The sequence below is a fragment of the Dendropsophus ebraccatus genome, chromosome 8 (genome assembly GCF_027789765.1).
Source record: "Dendropsophus ebraccatus isolate aDenEbr1 chromosome 8, aDenEbr1.pat, whole genome shotgun sequence".
Classification (NCBI taxonomy): Eukaryota; Metazoa; Chordata; class Amphibia; order Anura; family Hylidae; genus Dendropsophus; species Dendropsophus ebraccatus.
The window spans coordinates 1,800,103-1,819,774 of NC_091461.1; the positions used below are offsets into that span (position 1 = coordinate 1,800,103).

General features: G+C 60.1%; 2 protein-coding genes across 3 annotated transcripts in view; one reads left to right on the forward strand and one right to left on the reverse strand.

Annotated features, from left to right (window-relative positions):
• On the reverse strand, nucleotides 1-13,668 carry MED19 (mediator complex subunit 19). Its single transcript, XM_069979579.1, has 6 exons — nucleotides 12,874-13,668; nucleotides 9,067-9,189; nucleotides 1,967-2,100; nucleotides 1,731-1,824; nucleotides 1,021-1,118; nucleotides 1-134 (listed from the first exon to the last, which is right to left on the reverse strand). The coding sequence occupies exons 1-6, from the start codon at nucleotides 13,127-13,129 to the stop codon at nucleotides 78-80; spliced, it is 762 nt and encodes a 253-aa protein (XP_069835680.1). The 5' UTR covers nucleotides 13,130-13,668; the 3' UTR covers nucleotides 1-77.
• The window catches only part of TMX2 (thioredoxin related transmembrane protein 2), a 17,296-nt gene continuing 11,045 nt past the window's right edge, over nucleotides 13,422-19,672 (forward strand). The window contains exon 1 of one of the 2 annotated variants that reach the window (XM_069979578.1): nucleotides 13,422-13,654. In XM_069979578.1, coding sequence (XP_069835679.1) covers nucleotides 13,466-13,654 — 189 coding nt within the window. In that variant the 5' untranslated portion in view covers nucleotides 13,422-13,465. The remainder of the gene's footprint in view (nucleotides 13,655-19,672) is intronic. The other variant, XM_069979577.1, reaches the window with a different exon arrangement.

Consider the following 19,672-nt stretch of genomic DNA (forward strand, 5'->3'; position numbering starts at 1 on the left):
TCCGGGGGACAGAGGAGCTTTATTAAAAAGAATGAACTCTATAAAATTGACGACAATCTGTACAAAGAGACGAAACCTCAGCGCAACCCGCTCTGCGAGCTGCCGGCTCCGGGGTGCTCCGGACTGTGCCGATTCTGGAAGAGAAGGGGAGTCTGGTGAGATAACTCTCAGAGAGGAGCCCCTTAACACTACTGCCCCCAACCCCCCTCTGCCCCTCACACTAGCACCTCCCCACCCCCCATCTGCCCCTGACAATGGCACCTCCCCCCTCCCCATCTGCCCCTCCCACAAGCCCCCCCATCTGCCCCTCCCACTAGCCCCTCCCCCATCTGCCCCTCACACTGGCACCTCCCCCCCATCTGCCCCTCACACTGGCACCTCCCCCCCATCTGCCCCTCACACTGGCACCTCCCCCCCATCTGCCCCTCACACTGGCACCTCCCCCCCATCTGCCCCTCACACTGGCACCTCCCCCCCCATCTGCCCCCTCACACTGGCACCTCCCCCCCCATCTGCCCCTCACACTGGCACCTCCCCCCCATCTGCCCCTCACACTGGCACCTCCCCCCATCTGCCCCTCACACTGGCACCTCCCCCCCATTCTGCCCCTCACCACTGGCACCTCCCCCCCATCTGCCCCTCACACTGGCACCTCCCCCCCATCTGCCCCTCACACTGGCACCTCCCCCCCCATCTGCCCCTCACACTGGCACCTCCCCCCCATCTGCCCCTCACACTGGCACCTCCCCCCCCATCTGCCCCTCACACTGGCACCTCCCCCCCATCTGCCCCTCACACTGGCACCTCCCCCCCATCTGCCCCTCACACTGGCACCTCCCCCCCCATCTGCCCCTCACACTGGCACCTCCCCCCCCATCTGCCCCTCACACTGGCACCTCCCCCCCATCTGCCCCTCACACTGGCACCCACATCCCCCCCATCTGCCCCTCACACTGGCACCCACATCCCCCCCTTCTGCCCCTCACACTGGCACCCACATCCCCCCCTTCCTTTACTTACTTTCTTTTTTTTCTTGTCTTTCTTCTTCCTCCTCCGCTCGGGGTCGTCTTCTCTCTGTTTCTTCTTCTTTTTCCTGTGATCGGAGTCGGAGGGAGTTTCTGCAGGAACAGAGATGAGTGAGCGGGGGTGGGGGATGGGGTCAGGCGTGTCATAGGGGTATTATTATAGGTTATATTATAGAGTACTATTAGACGGAACGTGGAATAAATACAACCATCAGCCAATGACAACAATCGGCTGATCGTTGATATAGGTTTGAACCTATAATTGTTGGGCGCTGACCGCGCATCGCTACGTGTAATAGCGGTGTGCGACCGGTGACTGACGATATACATTACCTATCCATGCTGCAGGGCTCCTCTTCCTCTGTGCTTCTCCCCGGGTCCCGCGCGCTCCAGCTTCAGAGTGGCCTGTCAGCTGACCGCGGCCAGTGATTGGCTGAGCGGCCTGTCAGCTGAGAGCTGAAGCTGGAGCGAGCGGGACCCGGGGAGAAGCACAGAGGAAGAGGAGCCCTGCAGCATGGATAGGTAACGTATAAAGTTTAAGCAAGGGCTGCAAGGACATCGATAACTATGTCCCTGCATTGTTACACGATAATCGGGCCGTGTAATAGGCCCAGTAAACGAGCACAGATCTAGCAGATTGGCGCTCATTTACAGTTATTATCGGGCCCCCATCAGCCGTGTAATGACACCCTTAGCTGTACCCACCTGGTGGAGCCGGCTCCTGCGTTCTGCTCTGCTTGTGTTTCTTGTTCTTCTTTTTGGGGGGCTGTATATGCATCAGGCGGCAGTGCTCAGGAAGCTGCAGAGGGAAGAGGTCAGAGGTCAGCTGATGGTATATACCTTATCCATGGAATAGCTGAGGGCTCGCTGTGGGGGTCTCAGGGGTCTGGGTCACAGTGCTATAGACACGGCAGCCTGCACACCACAGCTCTGCAGCTCACCGGGCCGGCGTGTAGTCTGAAGCCTGTAAGCAGCGCCCCCGTCAGGGGAGTGAAGGAATTCCCACAGATCGGAGGCTTTTCTATTAGAGATCGGAGACTGCTGTTATCCTGAGATCCGGGGGTGTCGATCATTCCTAGAAAGAGACAGATGTTATTAGCGCCAATGTGACGGACAGAGGAACGGACAGACGCGTCAGCGCGAGGATGGACAGAGACAGCCAGAGACGTCAGCCATTGTGGTCACATTTTATGTGCTAATAACCTAGTGGCCGCATGGAGCCCAGTGTGACGGGAAGGGAGACACCTAGTGGCCGCATGGAGCGCAGTGTGACGGGAAGGGAGACACCTAGTGGCCGCATGGAGCGCAGTGTGACGGGAAGGGAGACACCTAGTGGCCGCATGGAGCCCAGTGTGACGGGAAGGGAGACACCTAGTGGCCGCATGGAGCAGTGTGACGGGAAGGGAGACACCTAGTGGCCGCATGGAGCCCAGTGTAACGGGAAGGGAGACACCTAGTGGCCGCATGGAGCGCAGTGTGACAGGAAGGGAGACACCTAGTGGCCGCATGGAGCCCAGTGTGACGGGAAGGGAGACACCTAGTGGCCGCATGGAGCAGTGTGACGGGAAGGGAGACACCTAGTGGCCGCATGGAGCCCAGTGTAACGGGAAGGGAGACACCTAGTGGCCGCATGGAGCGCAGTGTGACAGGAAGGGAGACACCTAGTGGCCGCATGGAGCGCAGTGTGACGGGAAGGGAGACACCTAGTGGCCGCATGGAGCCCAGTGTGACGGGAAGGGAGAAACCTAGTGGCCGCATGGAGCCCAGTGTAACGGGAAGGGAGACACCTAGTGGCCGCATGGAGCGCAGTGTGACCGGAAGGGAGACACCTAGTGGCCGTATGGAGCGCAGTGTGACAGGAAGGGAGACACCTAGTGGCCGTATGGAGCCCAGTGTGACGGGAAGGGAGACACCTAGTGGCCGCATGGAGCGCAGTGTGACAGGAAGGGAGACACCTAGTGGCCGCATGGAGCCCAGTGTAACGGGAAGGGAGACACCTAGTGGCCGCATGGAGCCCAGTGTGACGGGAAGGGAGACACCTAGTGGCCGCATGGAGCGCAGTGTGACGGGAAGGGAGACACCTAGTGGCCGCATGGAGCGCAGTGTGACAGGAAGGGAGACACCTAGTGGCCGCATGGAGCGCAGTGTGACGGGAAGGGAGACACCTAGTGGCCGCATGGAGCAGTGCGACAGGAAGGGAGACACCTAGTGGCCGCATGGAGCAGTGTGACAGGAAGGGAGACACCTAGTGGCCGCATGGAGCCCAGTGTGACGGGAAGGGAGACTCCTAGTGGCCGCATGGAGCGCAGTGTGACGGGAAGGGAGACTCCTAGTGGCCGCATGGAGCCCAGTGTGACGGGAAGGGAGACTCCTAGTGGCCACATGGAGCGCAGTGTGACGGGAAGGGAGACTCCTAGTGGCCGCATGGAGCGCAGTGTGACAGGAAGGGAGACACCTAGTGGCCGCATGGAGCGCAGTGTGACGGGAAGGGAGACACCTAGTGGCCGCATGGAGCGCAGTGTGACGGGAAGGGAGACACCTAGTGGCCGCATGGAGCGCAGTGTGACAGGAAGGGAGACACTCCTGCATTGTTCTTAAATTCACTATTTGCCCCTATGCAAATTTGCAGCTGAAGAGCATTTAGGGCGTCGCCTGGGTCTGGGAGCACCACTGCGTCCCTCCCACTATGCATATTCATATATGTAACTGCGCCTGTGAATCGGCTGTACTTACATGCACTCTATCCCCATTCCAGCGTGCCTGTCACCTGCCGGGATCTGTGCTGCCGCAGACGGGTCCGATGAGGCCTGTAATCCCGACAAAGCACGGAAGTGTCCTCGGTTGCCGTGGTGATCGCAAGAGGCACGTGGGGACGCTTCCCTGCTCGGTCGGGATTACCCGATGCCCCAAATGCGATCCAGCTTCAAATTTGCATAGGGGCAATCAGTGAATTTAAGAGCAATGCAGCGGCGCAGAGCAGCGGTTCTGGCATCGATCTACTCCTAAGGTATTTGGCTTCTCTGACAGGTCAGCACGATCTCTCGGCTTTTGCCGCTTTAAACATAGAAAACCATTTAAAAAATAAAGCAAGAATGCGGCAAAGCCGCTTGTGATCACAACCCACTAAAGTCTTTTACAAAAAAAAAAAACTTTTGTGACATTGCATCTTTAACCTTTTTTCGGAGAAATTCTAAATGTAATTTTTTATTTTTATATTAGCTAGGTTTGAAATTCTCTGCATGTAACAAAGATAGCGACACAGCACCAATGAGAATTCACACAATATGTCTACTATGTGCCGGGCCTTTTATTATTTAGGCTGCCATAGGGCTTCGCAGTAGAGTGACTCTGTACCCACAATCTGACCCCCCCCAAACCACTTGTACCTTCAGCTGCTTTTAGTCCTGGGGTCCGCTCAGCAGGTGATGCAGTTATTCTCCTAAAAAACAACTTTTAAACTTGCAGCCCTGTGTCATACTGGCGTGGCCTAGAGTGTCTATGCCCTAGACCAGCACCGCCCCTCCATCACTCCTCCCCTTCATCTTAGGAATGCTCCACCCAGGTATTCTCCTATTCCTCACCTGTCTAAACACTGCACAGGTGCCTTAAATGGGTACTCCGGTGTCAGGGCCGGATTAAAGAGGGGGCGACAGGGGCACCTGCCCACGGGCCTCCACCACTAGGGGGGGGCCCCCACCAGCAGGAACCCGGAAGTGAGTGAAAACAGTACCTGGACACAGCACTGGACAAACTACATGCTGTCCAGGGAAGGAGGGAGGTGTAGGGTTAATCTTCTGTAAATATCTTCTGCCTGGCAAACTCAGACCCCCCCCCCCTGGCAGGCCCCGAGTGGATTCTCCCTGTCAGGATGTCTGTCTCCTGCCGATGACCTCACTCCCCCTCCCCCGCCTCACTGAGGAGAGGACAGCGCGGGACCTGAGCAGTGAAACCTGATCTCCCCAGCAGGAGGTGACATCATGGAGCCTGCTGGAGGATCCGTCACAGCGACTGCCAGGCTGAAGATACAGTACCGAGCCAGGAGAGGGACGAGCCAGGAGAGGGACGAGCCAGGAGAGGGACGAGCCAGGAGAGGGACGAGCCAGGAGAGGGACGAGCCATCCCCCGCCCAGATCAGGTGAGTAGGAGGTGTTGTTTTGTGTTGGGGCACATCAGAGCAAGGGTATATATATACTATAGGGGACATTACAGCAGAGGTGCGTACGGTATATAGCCTGTGTGCAGCGTACGGTATATAGCCTGTGTGCAGCGTACGGTATATAGCCTGTGTGCAGCGTACGGTATATAGCCTGTGTGCAGCGTACGGTATGTACTGTATATAGTCTGTGTGCAGCATATGGTATGTACTGTATATAGTCTGTGTGCAGCATATGGTATGTACTGTATATAGTCTGTGTGCAGCATATGGTATGTACTGTATATAGTCTGTGTGCAGCGTACGGTATGTACTGTATATAGTCTGTGTGCAGCATATGGTATGTACTGTATATAGTCTGTGTGCAGCATATGGTATGTACTGTATATGGTCTGTGTATAGTATATACTGTATATAGCCTGTGTGCAGCATATGATATATAGCCTGAGAGCAGTGTATGCGATATAGTCTGTGTGCAGCATATGATATATAGCCTGAGAGCAGTGTATGATATATAGCCTGTGTGCAGCATATGATATATAGCCTGAGAGCAGTGTATGATATATAGCCTGTGTGCAGCATATGATATATAGCCTGAGAGCAGTGTATTAGATATAGCCTGAGAGCAGTGTATTAGATATAGCCTGAGAGCAGTGTATGCGATATAGTCTTTGTGCAGCATATGATATATAGCCTGAGAGCAGTGTATGATATATAGCCTGTGTGCAGCATATGATATATAGCCTGAGAGCAGTGTATGATATATAGCCTGTGTGCAGCATATGATATATAGCCTGAGAGCAGTGTATGAGATATAGCCTGTGTGCAGCATATGATATATAGCCTGAGAGCAGTGAATGAGATATAGTCTGTGTGCAGCATATGGCATATAGCCTATATATGTCATATGCTGCACACAGGCTATACTGTATATTCCATATCATGGGCTGCACACAGCTGTGTACTTTAATCCTTAGGGTACGTTCACATGTAGCATATCCGCTATATATTCTACACAGCCTTTAAGTACCTTCTGGTTGCTCCTTACTGCTTCAGGTAGTTTATATGGTTGGGAACTGCAGATGGGACTTAGACTTGCATGTCCAGGTTCTGCCTGTGATTCACATCTGCATCTGCTGCTGTGGTGGCTGACACGGGGGGCAGGAGAGCACAGAAAGTACCGAAGGGCTGGGTTCTCACATTATGTATTATTAACATAAACACAAAGTGGGAATACACCCCTAGTGGGAATACACCCCTCCCCGTCCTGTCTCTAGGGCCTGGCATCTTCCTCTGGACTGCAGCCTCTAGTGACCATCATATGCAGAACAGAGGAGGATGCTGAGCCACACAGCCAGGAGTGAGGAGGGGTAGGTGCTACAGTAATCAGCCATCTAAATAGAGCCCAACAAAATTTTCGTCCACGGCCTCCACCAACCTTAATCCGGCCCTGTCCGATGTAGATGAAAAGGTCCCTGAAGCAGTTGGTGGCTTCATTTTTTCTTCGCTTCCTGGTTTAGGGTTTCCCATGATGCACTTTGTCTCCTGTGATGTCTAAATGACCCTGTAGAACTCTTAGATGGCTTACAGCTTGTTCATCCAATCAGAGCTGAGCAACCTGAGTCATCTGACAAGGAGAGGCTGGCCTAACAGGGCTTAGACCACCTCCCTCTTGATGAGGTCATTGTCACAAAATGGCTCCCACAGAACAGCTTGGGGTCACCAGTCATTAGGTAAGAAGGAGTTTACTTCCCTCCCTGTTGGGGGATTGAGGGGGGCAGATAGTGGAGGGGGGGGGGCAGATAGGTGCTTAAAGCATATTAAGGTTATTTAACTTTGTAATGTGTTTCAATTACTGGAAAAAAGCTTTTCGCTGGGGTACCCCTTTAACGATCCAGCCCATGTGCTGTGCTGACACAGCTGATGAATAGGAGAATACCTGCCTGGAGGGACGGAGAGGTGTGCCAGCCTAATGCATACACACTCTAGGCCACTCCCGTTTAAAGGTTTTTTAGGAGAATAACTGCATCACCTGCCGAACGGACCCCAGGACAGAGCTTGGATTAAAAGCGGCTATCCCAAGGTACAAGTGGTTTGGGGGGGGTGAGTACAGAGTCACTTTACGTCTCTACACAGGTGTAATGGGTACATTTTGCAGTTTTCATACCTTATTTTAGATCATACATCATGCTGCTTGTTCAAGTAAAAATGTGGCAACAGTGCCACCACTGGCCCCGCCCCACCATCAAGTCATAGGCACATAGGCCCTGCCCCCTCCTCGACCATTGGAACAGGTTGGCCCAAAGGTCTAGGCCCCACCCCCTCTAGGTCGGTCCATACCAATGGAGAGGGGGCGGTGCCTATGTGCCCATAACGGCACGGAGGGGCAAGGCCTACAGTGCAGTTGTTGGCAGGACTAAGTGGCACTGGTACCATGAAGTCCCGCCCACTTAGCACAATCCACAGGTGATAAAAGATCACTTTTTACTTAAACAAGCACCATATGATATAAAATAAGGTATGAAAACTGCAACATTTACCCTTTACACCTATGTATAGACGTCAGAATGCAAAAAGGGGGAGACAGTGTCACTTCAAGCAGTAAAACTTAGGCTGCATTCCCATGTTCCGTGTGGAACACAGAATGTGTGAATACAGCCTAATAGCAGCAACAGGAGCAACAATCACATACACTAACAGCAGCAACAAACAGGTACAGTAACAGGGGCAACAATCACATACAGCAATAGCTGCAACAAAACAGGCACAGTAACAGGGGCAACAATCACATACTGTACCTGATTGTTGCAGCTATTGCTGTATGTAATTGTCACCCCTGTTACTGTGCCTGTTTTGTCGCAGCTATTGCTGTATGTGATTGTCGCTCCTGTTACTGCACCTGATTGTTGCAGCTATTGCTATAACAGGAGTGACAATGACATACACTAACAGCAGCAACAAACAGGTACAGTAACAGGGGCAACAATCACATACAGTAATAGCAGCAACAAACAGGTACAGTAACTGGAGCGACAAGCACGTACAGTAATAGCTGCAACAAACAGGCAGTAACAGGGGCAACAATCACATACAGCAATAGCTGCAACAAAACAGGTACAGTAACAGGGGCAACAATCACATACAGCAATAGCTGCAACAATCAGGTATAGTAACAGGAGCGACAATCACATACACTAACAGCAGCAACAAACAGGTACAGTAACAGGGGCGACAATTACATACAGTAATAGCGGCAACGAACAGGTACAGTAACTGGAGCGACAAACACATACAGTAATAGCGCCAAACAAGTACGGTAACTGGAGCGACAAGCACATACAGTAACAGTGGCAACAATCAGATACAGTAATAATAAAAAGGAGTTGGAATATGTCACCCCACCACCTCCTCTGTGACATCTATATACCCCGGCAGTTACCCCCCCCCCCAACCTCCTCTGTGATATCTATATACCCCGGCAGTTACCCCCCCCCCCCCTCTGTGACATCTATATACCCCGGCAGTTACCCCCCCCCACCTCCTCTGTGACATCTATATACCCCGGCAGTTACCCCCCCCACCTCCTGTGATATCTATATACCCAGCAGTTACCCCCCCACCTCCTGTGATATCTACATACCCCAGCAGTTACCCCCCCCCACCTCCTCTGTGACATCTATATACCCCGGGAGTTACCCCCCCCCACCTCCTGTGATATCTATATACCCCGGCAGTTACCCCCCCCCCTCACCTCCTCTGTGATATCTATATACCCCGGCAGTTACCCCCCCCCCTCACCTCCTCTGTGATATCTATATACCCCGGCAGTTACCCCCCCCCCACCTCCTGTGATATCTATATACCCCGGCAGTTACCCGAGCTTCTTACCAGGGAGGTCCGGCAGGAAGTTGCTGAGTTTCTCTTTGACTTTCTTGCCACAGAATTTCCCAAACGAATGTTCCAAGTTATAATGGAGGATGAGATTGACGCTGCCGGTGAGATCCGAGAGGCCTGGAGAGACGACAACCGAGAGAGAGAGAGCAGGTAAGGGGGAGGGGAAGAGCCCCCCACACACACTGCAGGGGAGCCCCCCACCAGTCCCGAGATACACACTGCACCAGATGACGTCATTAGAGCAGGCGGGGGGGGGGTGACGTCATTAGAGCAGGCGGGGGGGTGAAATCATTAGAGCAGGCGGGGGGGGGGGGGTCGGGTGAGAGCAGGCGGGGGGGGGGGGGGGGTGAAATCATTAGAGCAGGCGGGGGGGGTGAGAGCAGGCGGGGGGGGGGGGGGGTGAGAGCAGGCGGGGGGGGGGGGGGTGAGAGCAGGCGGGGGGGGGGGTGAGAGCAGGCGGGGGGGGGGGGGGGGTGAGAGCAGGCGAGGGGGGGGGTGAGAGCAGGCGGGGGGGGGGGTGAGAGCAGGCGGGGGGGGGGGGGGGGGGTGAGAGCAGGCGGGGGGCGGAGGGTGAGAGCAGGCGGGGGGGGGGGGGGGTGAGAGCAGGCGGGGGGGGGGGGGTGAGAGCAGGCGGGGGGCGGAGGGTGAGAGCAGGCGGGGGGGGGGGAGGGTGAGAGCAGGCGGGGGGGGGGGAGGGTGAGAGCAGGCGGGGGGGGGGGAGGGTGAGAGCAGGCGGGGGGGGGGGAGGGTGAGAGCAGGCGGGGGGGGGGAGGGTGAGAGCAGGCGGGGGGGGGGAGGGTGAGAGCAGGCGGGGGGGGGGGGAGGGTGAGAGCAGGCGGGGGGGGGGGGAGGGTGAGAGCAGGCGGGGGGGGGGAGGGTGAGAGCAGGCGGGGGGGGGGGAGGGTGAGAGCAGGCGGGGGGGGGGGGGGAGGGTGAGAGCAGGCGGGGGGGGGGAGGGTGAGAGCAGGCGGGGGGGAGGGTGAGAGCAGGCGGGGGGGGAGGGTGAGAGCAGGCGGGGGGGGAGGGTGAGAGCAGGCGGGGGGGGGAGGGTGAGAGCAGGCGGGGGGGGGGGAGGGTGAGAGCAGGCGGGGGGGGGGGGGAGGGTGAGAGCAGGGCGGGGGGGGGGGGGGAGGGTGAGAGCAGGCGGGGGGGGGGGGGGGGGGGAGGGTGAGAGCAGGCGGGGGGGGGGGGGGGAGGGTGAGAGCAGGCGGGGGGGGGGGGAGGGTGAGAGCAGGCGGGGGGGGGGGAGGGTGAGAGCAGGCGGGGGGGGGGAGGGTGAGAGCAGGCGGGGGGGGGGAGGGTGAGAGCAGGCGGGGGGGGGGGGGGGGGAGGGTGAGAGCAGGCGGGGGGGAGGGTGAGAGCAGGCGGGGGGGGGGGGGGGAGGGTGAGAGCAGGCGGGGTGGGGGGGGAGGGTGAGAGCAGGCGGGGGGGGGGGGGGGGGAGGGTGAGAGCAGGCGGGGGGGGGAGGGTGAGAGCAGGCGGGGAGGGAGGGTGAGAGCAGGCGGGGAGGGAGGGTGAGAGCAGGCGGGGAGGGAGGGTGAGAGCAGGCGGGGAGGGAGGGTGAGAGCAGGCGGGGAGGGAGGGTGAGAGCAGGCGGGGGGGGGGAGGGTTGAGAGCAGGCGGGGGGGGGGGGGGGAGGGTGAGAGCAGGCGGGGGGGGGGGGAGGGTGAGAGCAGGCGGGGGGGGGGGGGGGGGAAGGGTGAGAGCAGGCCGGGGGGGGGGGGGGGGGAGGGTGAGAGCAGGCGGGGGGGGGGGGGGGGAGGGTGAGAGCAGGCGGGGGGGGGGGGGAGGGTGAGAGCAGGCGGGGGGGGGGGGGGGGGGGGAGGGTGAGAGCAGGCGGGGGGGGGGGGGGGGGAGGGTGAGAGCAGGCGGGGGGGGGGGAGGGTGAGAGCAGGCGGGGGGGGGGGGGGGGGGAGGGTGAGAGCAGGCGGGGGGGGGGGGGAGGGTGAGAGCAGGCGGGGGGGGGGGGGAGGGTGAGAGCAGGCGGGGGGGGGGGGAGGGTGAGAGCAGGCGGGGGGGGGGGGGAGGGTGAGAGCAGGCGGGGGGGGAGGGTGAGAGCAGGCGGGGGGGGAGGGTGAGAGCAGGCGGGGGGGAGGGTGAGAGCAGGCGGGGGGGGGGGGGGGAGGGTGAGAGCAGGCGGGGGGGAGGGTGAGAGCAGGCGGGGGGGGGGGGGAGGGTGAGAGCAGGCGGGGTGGGGGGGGAGGGTGAGAGCAGGCGGGGGGGGGGGGGGGGGGAGGGTGAGAGCAGGCGGGGGGGGAGGGTGAGAGCAGGCGGGGAGGGAGGGTGAGAGCAGGCGGGGAGGGAGGGTGAGAGCAGGCGGGGAGGGAGGGTGAGAGCAGGCGGGGAGGGAGGGTGAGAGCAGGCGGGGGGGGGGAGGGTGAGAGCAGGCGGGGGGGGGGGGGGGGGGGGGGAGGGTGAGAGCAGGCGGGGGGGGGGGGGGGGGGGGGGGGGGGGGGGGGGGGGGGGAGGGTGAGAGCAGGCGGGGGGGGGGGAGGGTTGAGAGCAGGCGGGGGGGGGGGGGGGGGGGGAGGGTGAGAGCAGGCGGGGGGGGGGGGGAGGGTGAGAGCAGGCGGGGGGGGGGAGGGTGAGAGCAGGCGGGGGGGGGGGGGAGGGTGAGAGCAGGCGGGGGGGGGGGGAGGGTGAGAGCAGGCGGGGGGGGGGGGGGGAGGGTTGAGAGCAGGCGGGGGGGGGGGGGGGGAGGGTGAGAGCAGGCGGGGGGGGGGGGGGAGGGTGAGAGCAGGCGGGGGGGGGGGGGAGGGTGAGAGCAGGCGGGGGGGGGGGGGAGGGTGAGAGCAGGCGGGGGGGGGGGAGGGTGAGAGCAGGCGGGGGGGGGAGGGTGAGAGCAGGCGGGGGGGAGGGTGAGAGCAGGCGGGGGGGGAGGGTGAGAGCAGGCGGGGGGGGAGGGTGAGAGCAGGCGGGGGGGGAGGGTGAGAGCAGGCGGGGGGGAGGGTGAGAGCAGGCAGGGGGGGGAGGGTGAGAGCAGGCGGGGGGGGAGGGTGAGAGCAGGCGGGGGGGGAGGGTGAGAGCAGGCGGGGGGGGAGGGTGAGAGCAGGCGGGGGGGGAGGGTGAGAGCAGGCGGGGGGGGGAGGGTGAGAGCAGGCGGGGGGGGAGGGTGAGAGCAGGCGGGGGGGAGGGTGAGAGCAGGCGGGAGGGGGGAGGGTGAGAGCAGGCGGGAGGGGGGAGGGTGAGAGCAGGCGGGGAGGGGGGGGTGAGAGCAGGCGGGAGGGGGGGGGGGGGGAGGGTGAGAGCAGGCGGGGGGGGGAGGGTGAGAGCAGGCGGGGGGGGGAGGGTGAGAGCAGGCGGGAGGGGGGGGTGAGAGCAGGCGGGAGGGGGGGGTGAGAGCAGGCGGGAGGGGGGAGGGTGAGAGCAGGCGGGAGGGGGGGTGAGAGCAGGCGGGGGGGGGAGGGTGAGAGCAGGCGGGAGGGGGGGGTGAGAGCAGGCGGGAGGGGGGAGGGTGAGAGCAGGCGGGAGGGGGGAGGGTGAGAGCAGGCGGGAGGGGGGGTGAGAGCAGGCGGGGGGGGTGAGTGACGTCATTAGAGCAGGCGGGGGGGTGACGTCATTAGAGCAGGCGGGGGGGTGAGTGACGTCATTAGAGCAGGCGGGGGGGGGAGGGTGAGAGCAGGCGGGAGGGGGGTGAGTGACGTCATTAGAGCAGGGGGGGTGACGTCATTAGAGCAGGGGGGGTGACGTCATTAGAGCAGGCGGGGGGGGGGTGACGTCATTAGAGCAGGCGGGGGGGGGGGGGGGTGACGTCCTAAGTGGCCGCACGTTACCGCACATCCCCGTGCACACAGCACCCACCTGGCAGCTCTCGGAGCAGATAGAAGGGACCGGACGGCCGTCGGGCTCCATCTTCCCCGGCAGGGACCGCAGACAGTGAGGGCGGAGGCGGCAGAGGGGGCCCGGGGACGGAAGAGTTGGTTACGCCAGGGGCGGGGTGAGGTTTACTGGCCCCAAACCCAACACCAGCCCCAGGAACGACCGCGGGGACCCCGGGTCCGGAGGGAAGTGATGGTGGCGGCTCCGAGGGAACGAACAGCCCGGAGAAGCCCTCCATCACCTTGCTCGAAAATTCGGCCAATCAGCTGCGCCCTCTTTCCTAGCACCGACCAATCAGAACGTCTTACTACAGCCCGCCCCCTGCGCCCGCAGATCGAGAGAGGGCTCGTCACTTCCGGTGGGCCGAGCCCCTCTAACAGCAGCCAATCAGAAGCGGCGCCCGCGTTTCCCTGCTCACAGGTCCATTCGGGGCAGTCCGCCAGCTTCTATTTACAGACGCCGTCAATGTCGCGGCTCCTGATTGGCCGGAGCTGCGTGACGTAAGGTCTAGTCCAGAGGCAGCGCTGCTTCTGATTGGCCGCGGCGTCTCTGCGGGCTCCTGTGTTCTGTCAGCATGGCGGTGATCGCTCCGCTGCTCGCTCTGGTGTACGCGGCGCCCGGGCTATGGCGCTGGGTGTCTCAGCCCTACTACCTGCTGTCCGCGCTGCTCTCCGCCTCCTTCCTGCTCATCCGCAAGGTGCCGCCTGTGTGCACGGCGCTGCCGACCCAGCGGGAGGACGGAAACCCCTGTGACTTTGACTGGGTGAGGAGCGTGAAGGGCACGGGCTGTGCAGCCGTTATCTGTGTCCCCCGGGGGGGGGGGGGGGCTGTGCAGCCGTTATGTGTGTCCCCCGGGGGGGGGGGGGGTTGTGTGTCCCCCGGGGGGGGGGGGGGGGGTTGTGGGTCCCCCGGGGGGGGGGGGGGGGGGGTTGTGCAGCCGTTATGTGTGTCCCCCGGGGGGGCTGTGCAGCCGTTATGTGTGTCCCCCGGGGGGGCTGTGCAGCCGTTATCTGTGTCCCCCGGGGGGCTGTGCAGCCGTTATGTGTGTCCCCAGGGGGTGCTGTGCAGCCGTTATGTGTGTCCCCCGGGGGGGGCTGTGCAGCCGTTATGTGTGTCCCCCGGGGGGGGCTGTGCAGCCGTTATGTGTGTCCCCCGGGGGGGGGCTGTGCAGCCGTTATGTGTGTCCCCCGGGGGGGGCTGTGCAGCCGTTATGTGTGTCCCCGGGGGGGGGGGGGGGGGGTTGTGTGTCCCCGGGGGGGGGGGGGGGTTGTGCAGCCGTTATGTGTGTCCCCCGGGGGGGGGGGGGGGTTGTGCAGCCGTTATGTGTGTCCCCCGGGGGGGCTGTGCAGCCGTTATGTGTGTCCCCCGGGGGGGCTGTGCAGCCGTTATCTGTGTCCCCCGGGGGGCTGTGCAGCCGTTATGTGTGTCCCCAGGGGGGGCTGTGCAGCCGTTATGTGTGTCCCCCGGGGGGGCTGTGCAGCCGTTATGTGTGTCCCCCGGGGGGGCTGTGCAGCCGTTATGTGTGTCCCCCGGGGGGGCTGTGCAGCCGTTATCTGTGTCCCCCGGGGGGCTGTGCAGCCGTTATGTGTGTCCCCAGGGGGTGCTGTGCAGCCGTTATGTGTGTCCCCAGGGGGGGGGGGGGGGGCTGTGCAGCCGTTATGTGTGTCCCCCGGGGGGGGCTGTGCAGCCGTTATGTGTGTCCCCCGGGGGGGGCTGTGCAGCCGTTATGTGTGTCCCCCGGGGGGGGGCTGTGCAGCCGTTATGTGTGTCCCCCGGGGGGGGCTGTGCAGCCGTTATGTGTGTCCCCCGGGGGGGGGGGGCTGTGCAGCCGTTATGTGTGTCCCCCGGGGGGGGGCTGTGCAGCCGTTATGTGTGTCCCCCGGGGGGGGGCTGTGCAGCCGTTATGTGTGTCCCCCGGGGGGGGGGGCTGTGCAGCCGTTATGTGTGTCCCCCGGGGGGGGGCTGTGCAGCCGTTATGTGTGTCCCCCGGGGGGGGGCTGTGCAGCCGTTATGTGTGTCCCCCGGTGGGGGCTGTGCAGCCGTTATGTGTGTCCCCCGGGGGGGGGCTGTGCAGCCGTTATGTGTGTCCCCCGGGGGGGCTGTGCAGCCGTTATGTGTGTCCCCCGGGGGGGGCTGTGCAGTCGTAATGTGTGTCCCCCGGGGGGGGGCTGTGCAGCCGTTATGTGTGTCCCCCGGGGGGGGCTGTGCAGCCGTTATCTGTGTCCCCCGTAGTGTTGTCACAATACCAGAATTTTGAGTTCGATACCAATACCAACTTTTTTTCAATGTTTGATACCAATTCGATACTTAATAAATTTTATTTAAACCCCCCCCCCCCCCCCCCCCCCCCCCCCCCCCCCACAAGAATAGAGATGCGCCCGTACGGACCATATTATTTAAAATAAATTTTCTTAAAAAAATTTCCCTATTCTCAGTCCTAACACTTTATCTCTTAGCCTGCATGGCTGTGGGGCGATCTGTAGTTTATTTAGTTTTTATGTGGGAGAGAATTTGGTGGTTTCTCCGCTTGCACCATTTACCGTGCGTCATCAGGAAGGTGATAATCTTATAATATGCACAATAATGCATGATGATGGGGTTGTAGTCATGTAACACACTTCAGCTATCAGGGATGATGGGGGCTGTAGTCATGTAATACACTTCAGCTATCAGGGATGATGGGGGCTGTAGTCATGTAACACACTTCAGCTATCAGGGATGATGGGGGTTGTAGTCATGTAATACACTTCAGCTATCAGGGATGATGGGGGCTGTAGTCATGTAACACACTTCAGCTATCAGGGATGATGGGGGTTGTAGTCATGTAACACACTTCAGCTATCAGGGATGATGGGGTTGTAGTCATGTAACACACTTCAGCTATCAGGGATGATGGGGTTGTAGTCATGTAACACACTTCAGCTATCAGGGATGATGGGGGCTGTAGTCATGTAATACACTTCAGCTATCAGGGATGATGGGGGCTGTAGTCATGTAATACACTTCAGCTATCAGGGATGATGGGGGTTGTAGTCATGTAATACACTTCAGCTATCAGGGATGATGGGGGCTGTAGTCATGTAACACACTTCAGCTATCAGGGATGATGGGGGTTGTAGTCATGTAACACACTTCAGCTATCAGGGATGATGGGGGTTGTAGTCATGTAACACACTTCAGCTATCAGGGATGATGGGGGTTGTAGTCATGTAATACACTTCAGCTATCAGGGGGGTGATGGGAACTGTAGTCATGTAACACACTTCAGCTATCAGGGATGATGGGGGCTGTAGTCATGTAATACACTTCAGCTATCAGGGATGATGGGGGCTGTAGTCATGTAATACACTTCAGCTATCAGGGATGATGGGGGTTGTTGTCATGTAATACACTTCAGCTATCAGGGATGATGGGGGCTGTAGGCATGTAATACACTTCAGCTATCAGGGATGATGGGGGTTGTAGTCATGTAACACACTTCAGCTATCAGGGATGATGGGGGTTGTAGTCATGTAACACACTTCAGCTATCAGGGATGATGGGGGTTGTAGTCATGTAATACACTTCAGCTATCAGGGATGATGGGGGTTGTATACATGTAACACACTTCAGCTATCAGGGATGATGGGGGCTGTAGTCATGTAATACACTTCAGCTATCAGGGATGATGGGGGCTGTAGTCATGTAATACACTTCAGCTATCAGGGATGATGGGGGCTGTAGTCATGTAATACACTTCAGCTATCAGGGATGATGGGGGCTGTAGGCATGTAATACACTTCAGCTATCAGGGATGATGGGGGTTGTAGTCATGTAATACACTTCAGCTATCAGGGATGATGGGGGTTGTAGTTGCACTATTCCAGCTGGATTCGGGCGGCAGAGTAATGTGCAGGCTACCGCCCCCCTCCCCCTTCCCAGTTGCAGCCAGGCCGACCTTTTGCTCACCCCCCACATTGCTGGTGCCGGCCCGGGAGTGTCCTGACGGTCCTGCCTGCCGCCCCCACCTCACAGCCATCCACCTCCTGTCAGATCTCCTCCTTGCCGCCCTCACCTCACAGCCACCCACCTCCTGTCAGATCTCCTCCTCACCTCCCCCACCTCACAGCCACCCACCTCCTGTCAGATCTCCTCCTCACCTCCCCCACCTCACAGCCACCCACCTCCTGTCAGATCTCCTCCTCACCTCCCCCACCTCACAGCCACCCACCTCCTGTCAGATCTCCTCCTCACCTCCCCCACCTCACAGCCACCCACCTCCTGTCAGATCTCCTCCTCACCTCCCCCACCTCCAGCCTTCTCCCCCGGACGGTGCAGCTCTCAGCCTCTCTCTTCGCTCTCCTGCCGCCGCCGCCGCTGCTCTGTAATGCTGTACTGACCCGGGACCCCGCGTCCCCCTCGGCTCTTGTCAGACACTCACCGGGCCCAGCTCTGTCTCATGCCCGGTGCCTGTGGAGGGGGGAAGCTCATGCCGCTCATCTTATTCCATAAGACCTCAGCACTATCGCAGCTGCCAACCCCGCTGTGGCACACACGTGTCCCCGGGTCGGCGATGTGAGAGGCAGGAGTGGCCGGCGGCAGCAGCATGGTGCACGAAAGAGCAGGGTCCCAGGTCTGTGTTTGCAGGGGTGGCACATAGAGAACATGACAGGCGCTCAGGTAGCCGTCTGTCATGTTCTCTGCACTATACTCTGTTAAACTACGCTATTTTGTAGTTTAACAAAGTATCGATACCAGGAAATCCTGGTACCGAACCGTTATTTTGCCCCGAAGATCGATAGTAGTATCAATTTTTCGGTGCATCGTGCATCCCTAGTCCCCCAGGGGGGGCTGTGCAGCCGTTATGTGTGTCCCCCGGGGGGCTGTGCAGCCGTAATGGGTACAGTGTGTGTGTGGGGGGAGGAGGAGACACCAGTAATGGGTACAGTGTGGGGGGGGGGGGAGACACCAGTAATGGGTACAGTGTGGGGGAGGAGGAGACACCAGTAATGGGTACAGTGTGGGGGGAGGAGGAGACACCAGTAATGGGTACAGTGTGTGGGGGGAGGAGGAGACACCAGTAATGGGTACAGTGTGGGGGGAGGAGGAGACACCAGTAATGGGTACAGTGTGTGGGGGGAGGAGACACCAGTAATGGGTACAGTGTGGGGGAGGAGGCACCAGTAATGGGTACAGTGTGGGGGAGGAGGAGACACCAGTAATGGGTACAGTGTGGGGGGAGGAGGAGACACCAGTAATGGGTACAGTGTGGGGGGAGGAGGAGACATCAGTAATGGGTACAGTGGGGGGGGAGGAGGAGACACCAGTAATGGGTACAGTGTGTGGGGGGAGGAGGCACCAGTAATGGGTACAGTGTGGGGGAGGAGGAGACACCAGTAATGGGTACAGTGTGGGGGAGGAGGAGACACCAGTAATGGGTACAGTGTGGGGGGAGGAGGAGACACCAGTAATGGGTACAGTGGGGGGGGAGGAGGAGACACCAGTAATGGGTACAGTGTGGGGGAGGAGGAGGCACCAGTAATGGGTACAGTGGGGGGGGGAGGAGGAGACACCAGTAATGGGTACAGTGTGGGGGGAGGAGGAGACACCAGTAATGGGTACAGTGTGGGGGGAGGAGGAGACACCAGTAATGGGTACAGTGTGGGGGGAGGAGGATGACACCAGTAATGGGTACAGTGTGGGGGGAGGAGGAGACACCAGTAATGGGTACAGTGTGGGGGGAGGAGGAGACACCAGTAATGGGTACAGTGTGGGGGGAGGAGGAGACACCAGTAATGGGTACAGTGTGGGGGGAGGAGGAGACACCAGTAATGGGTACAGTGTGGGGGGAGGAGGAGACACCAGTAATGGGTACAGGGGGGGGGAGGAGGAGACACCAGTAATGGGTACAGTGTGGGGGAGGAGGAGACACCAGTAATGGGTACAGTGTGGGGGAGGAGGAGACACCAGTAATGGGTACAGTGTGGGGGGAGGAGGAGACACCAGTAATGGGTACAGTGTGGGGGGAGGAGGAGGACACCAGTAATGGGTACAGTGTGGGGGGAGGAGGAGACACCAGTAATGGGTACAGTGTGGGGGGAGGAGGAGACACCAGTAATGGGTACAGTGTGGGGGAGGAGGAGACACCAGTAATGGGTACAGTGTGGGGGGAGGAGGAGACACCAGTAATGGGTACAGTGGGGGGGGAGGAGGAGACACCAGTAATGGGTACAGTGTGGGGGAGGAGGAGACACCAGTAATGGGTACAGTGTGGGGGGAGGAGGAGACACCAGTAATGGGTACAGTGTGGGGGGAGGAGGAGACACCAGTAATGGGTACAGTGTGGGGGGAGGAGGAGACACCAGTAATGGGTACAGTGTGGGGGGAGGAGGAGACACCAGTAATGGGTACAGTGTGGGGGGAGGAGGAGACACCAGTAATGGGTACAGTGTGGGGGGAGGAGGAGACACCAGTAATGGGTACAGTGTGGGGGGAGGAGGAGACACCAGTAATGGGTACAGTGGGGGGGGGGGGAGGAGACACCAGTAATGGGTACAGTGTGGGGGAGGAGGAGACACCAGTAATGGGTACAGTGGGGGGGGGAGGAGGAGACACCAGTAATGGGTACAGTGTGGGGGGAGGAGGAGATATCAGTAATGGGTACAGTGTGGGGGGAGGAGGAGACACCAGTAATGGGTACAGTGTGGGGGGAGGAGGAGACACCAGTAATGGGTACAGTGTGTGGGGAGGAGGAGACACCAGTAATGGGTACAGTGGGGGGGGGGGGGGGAGGAGGAGACAC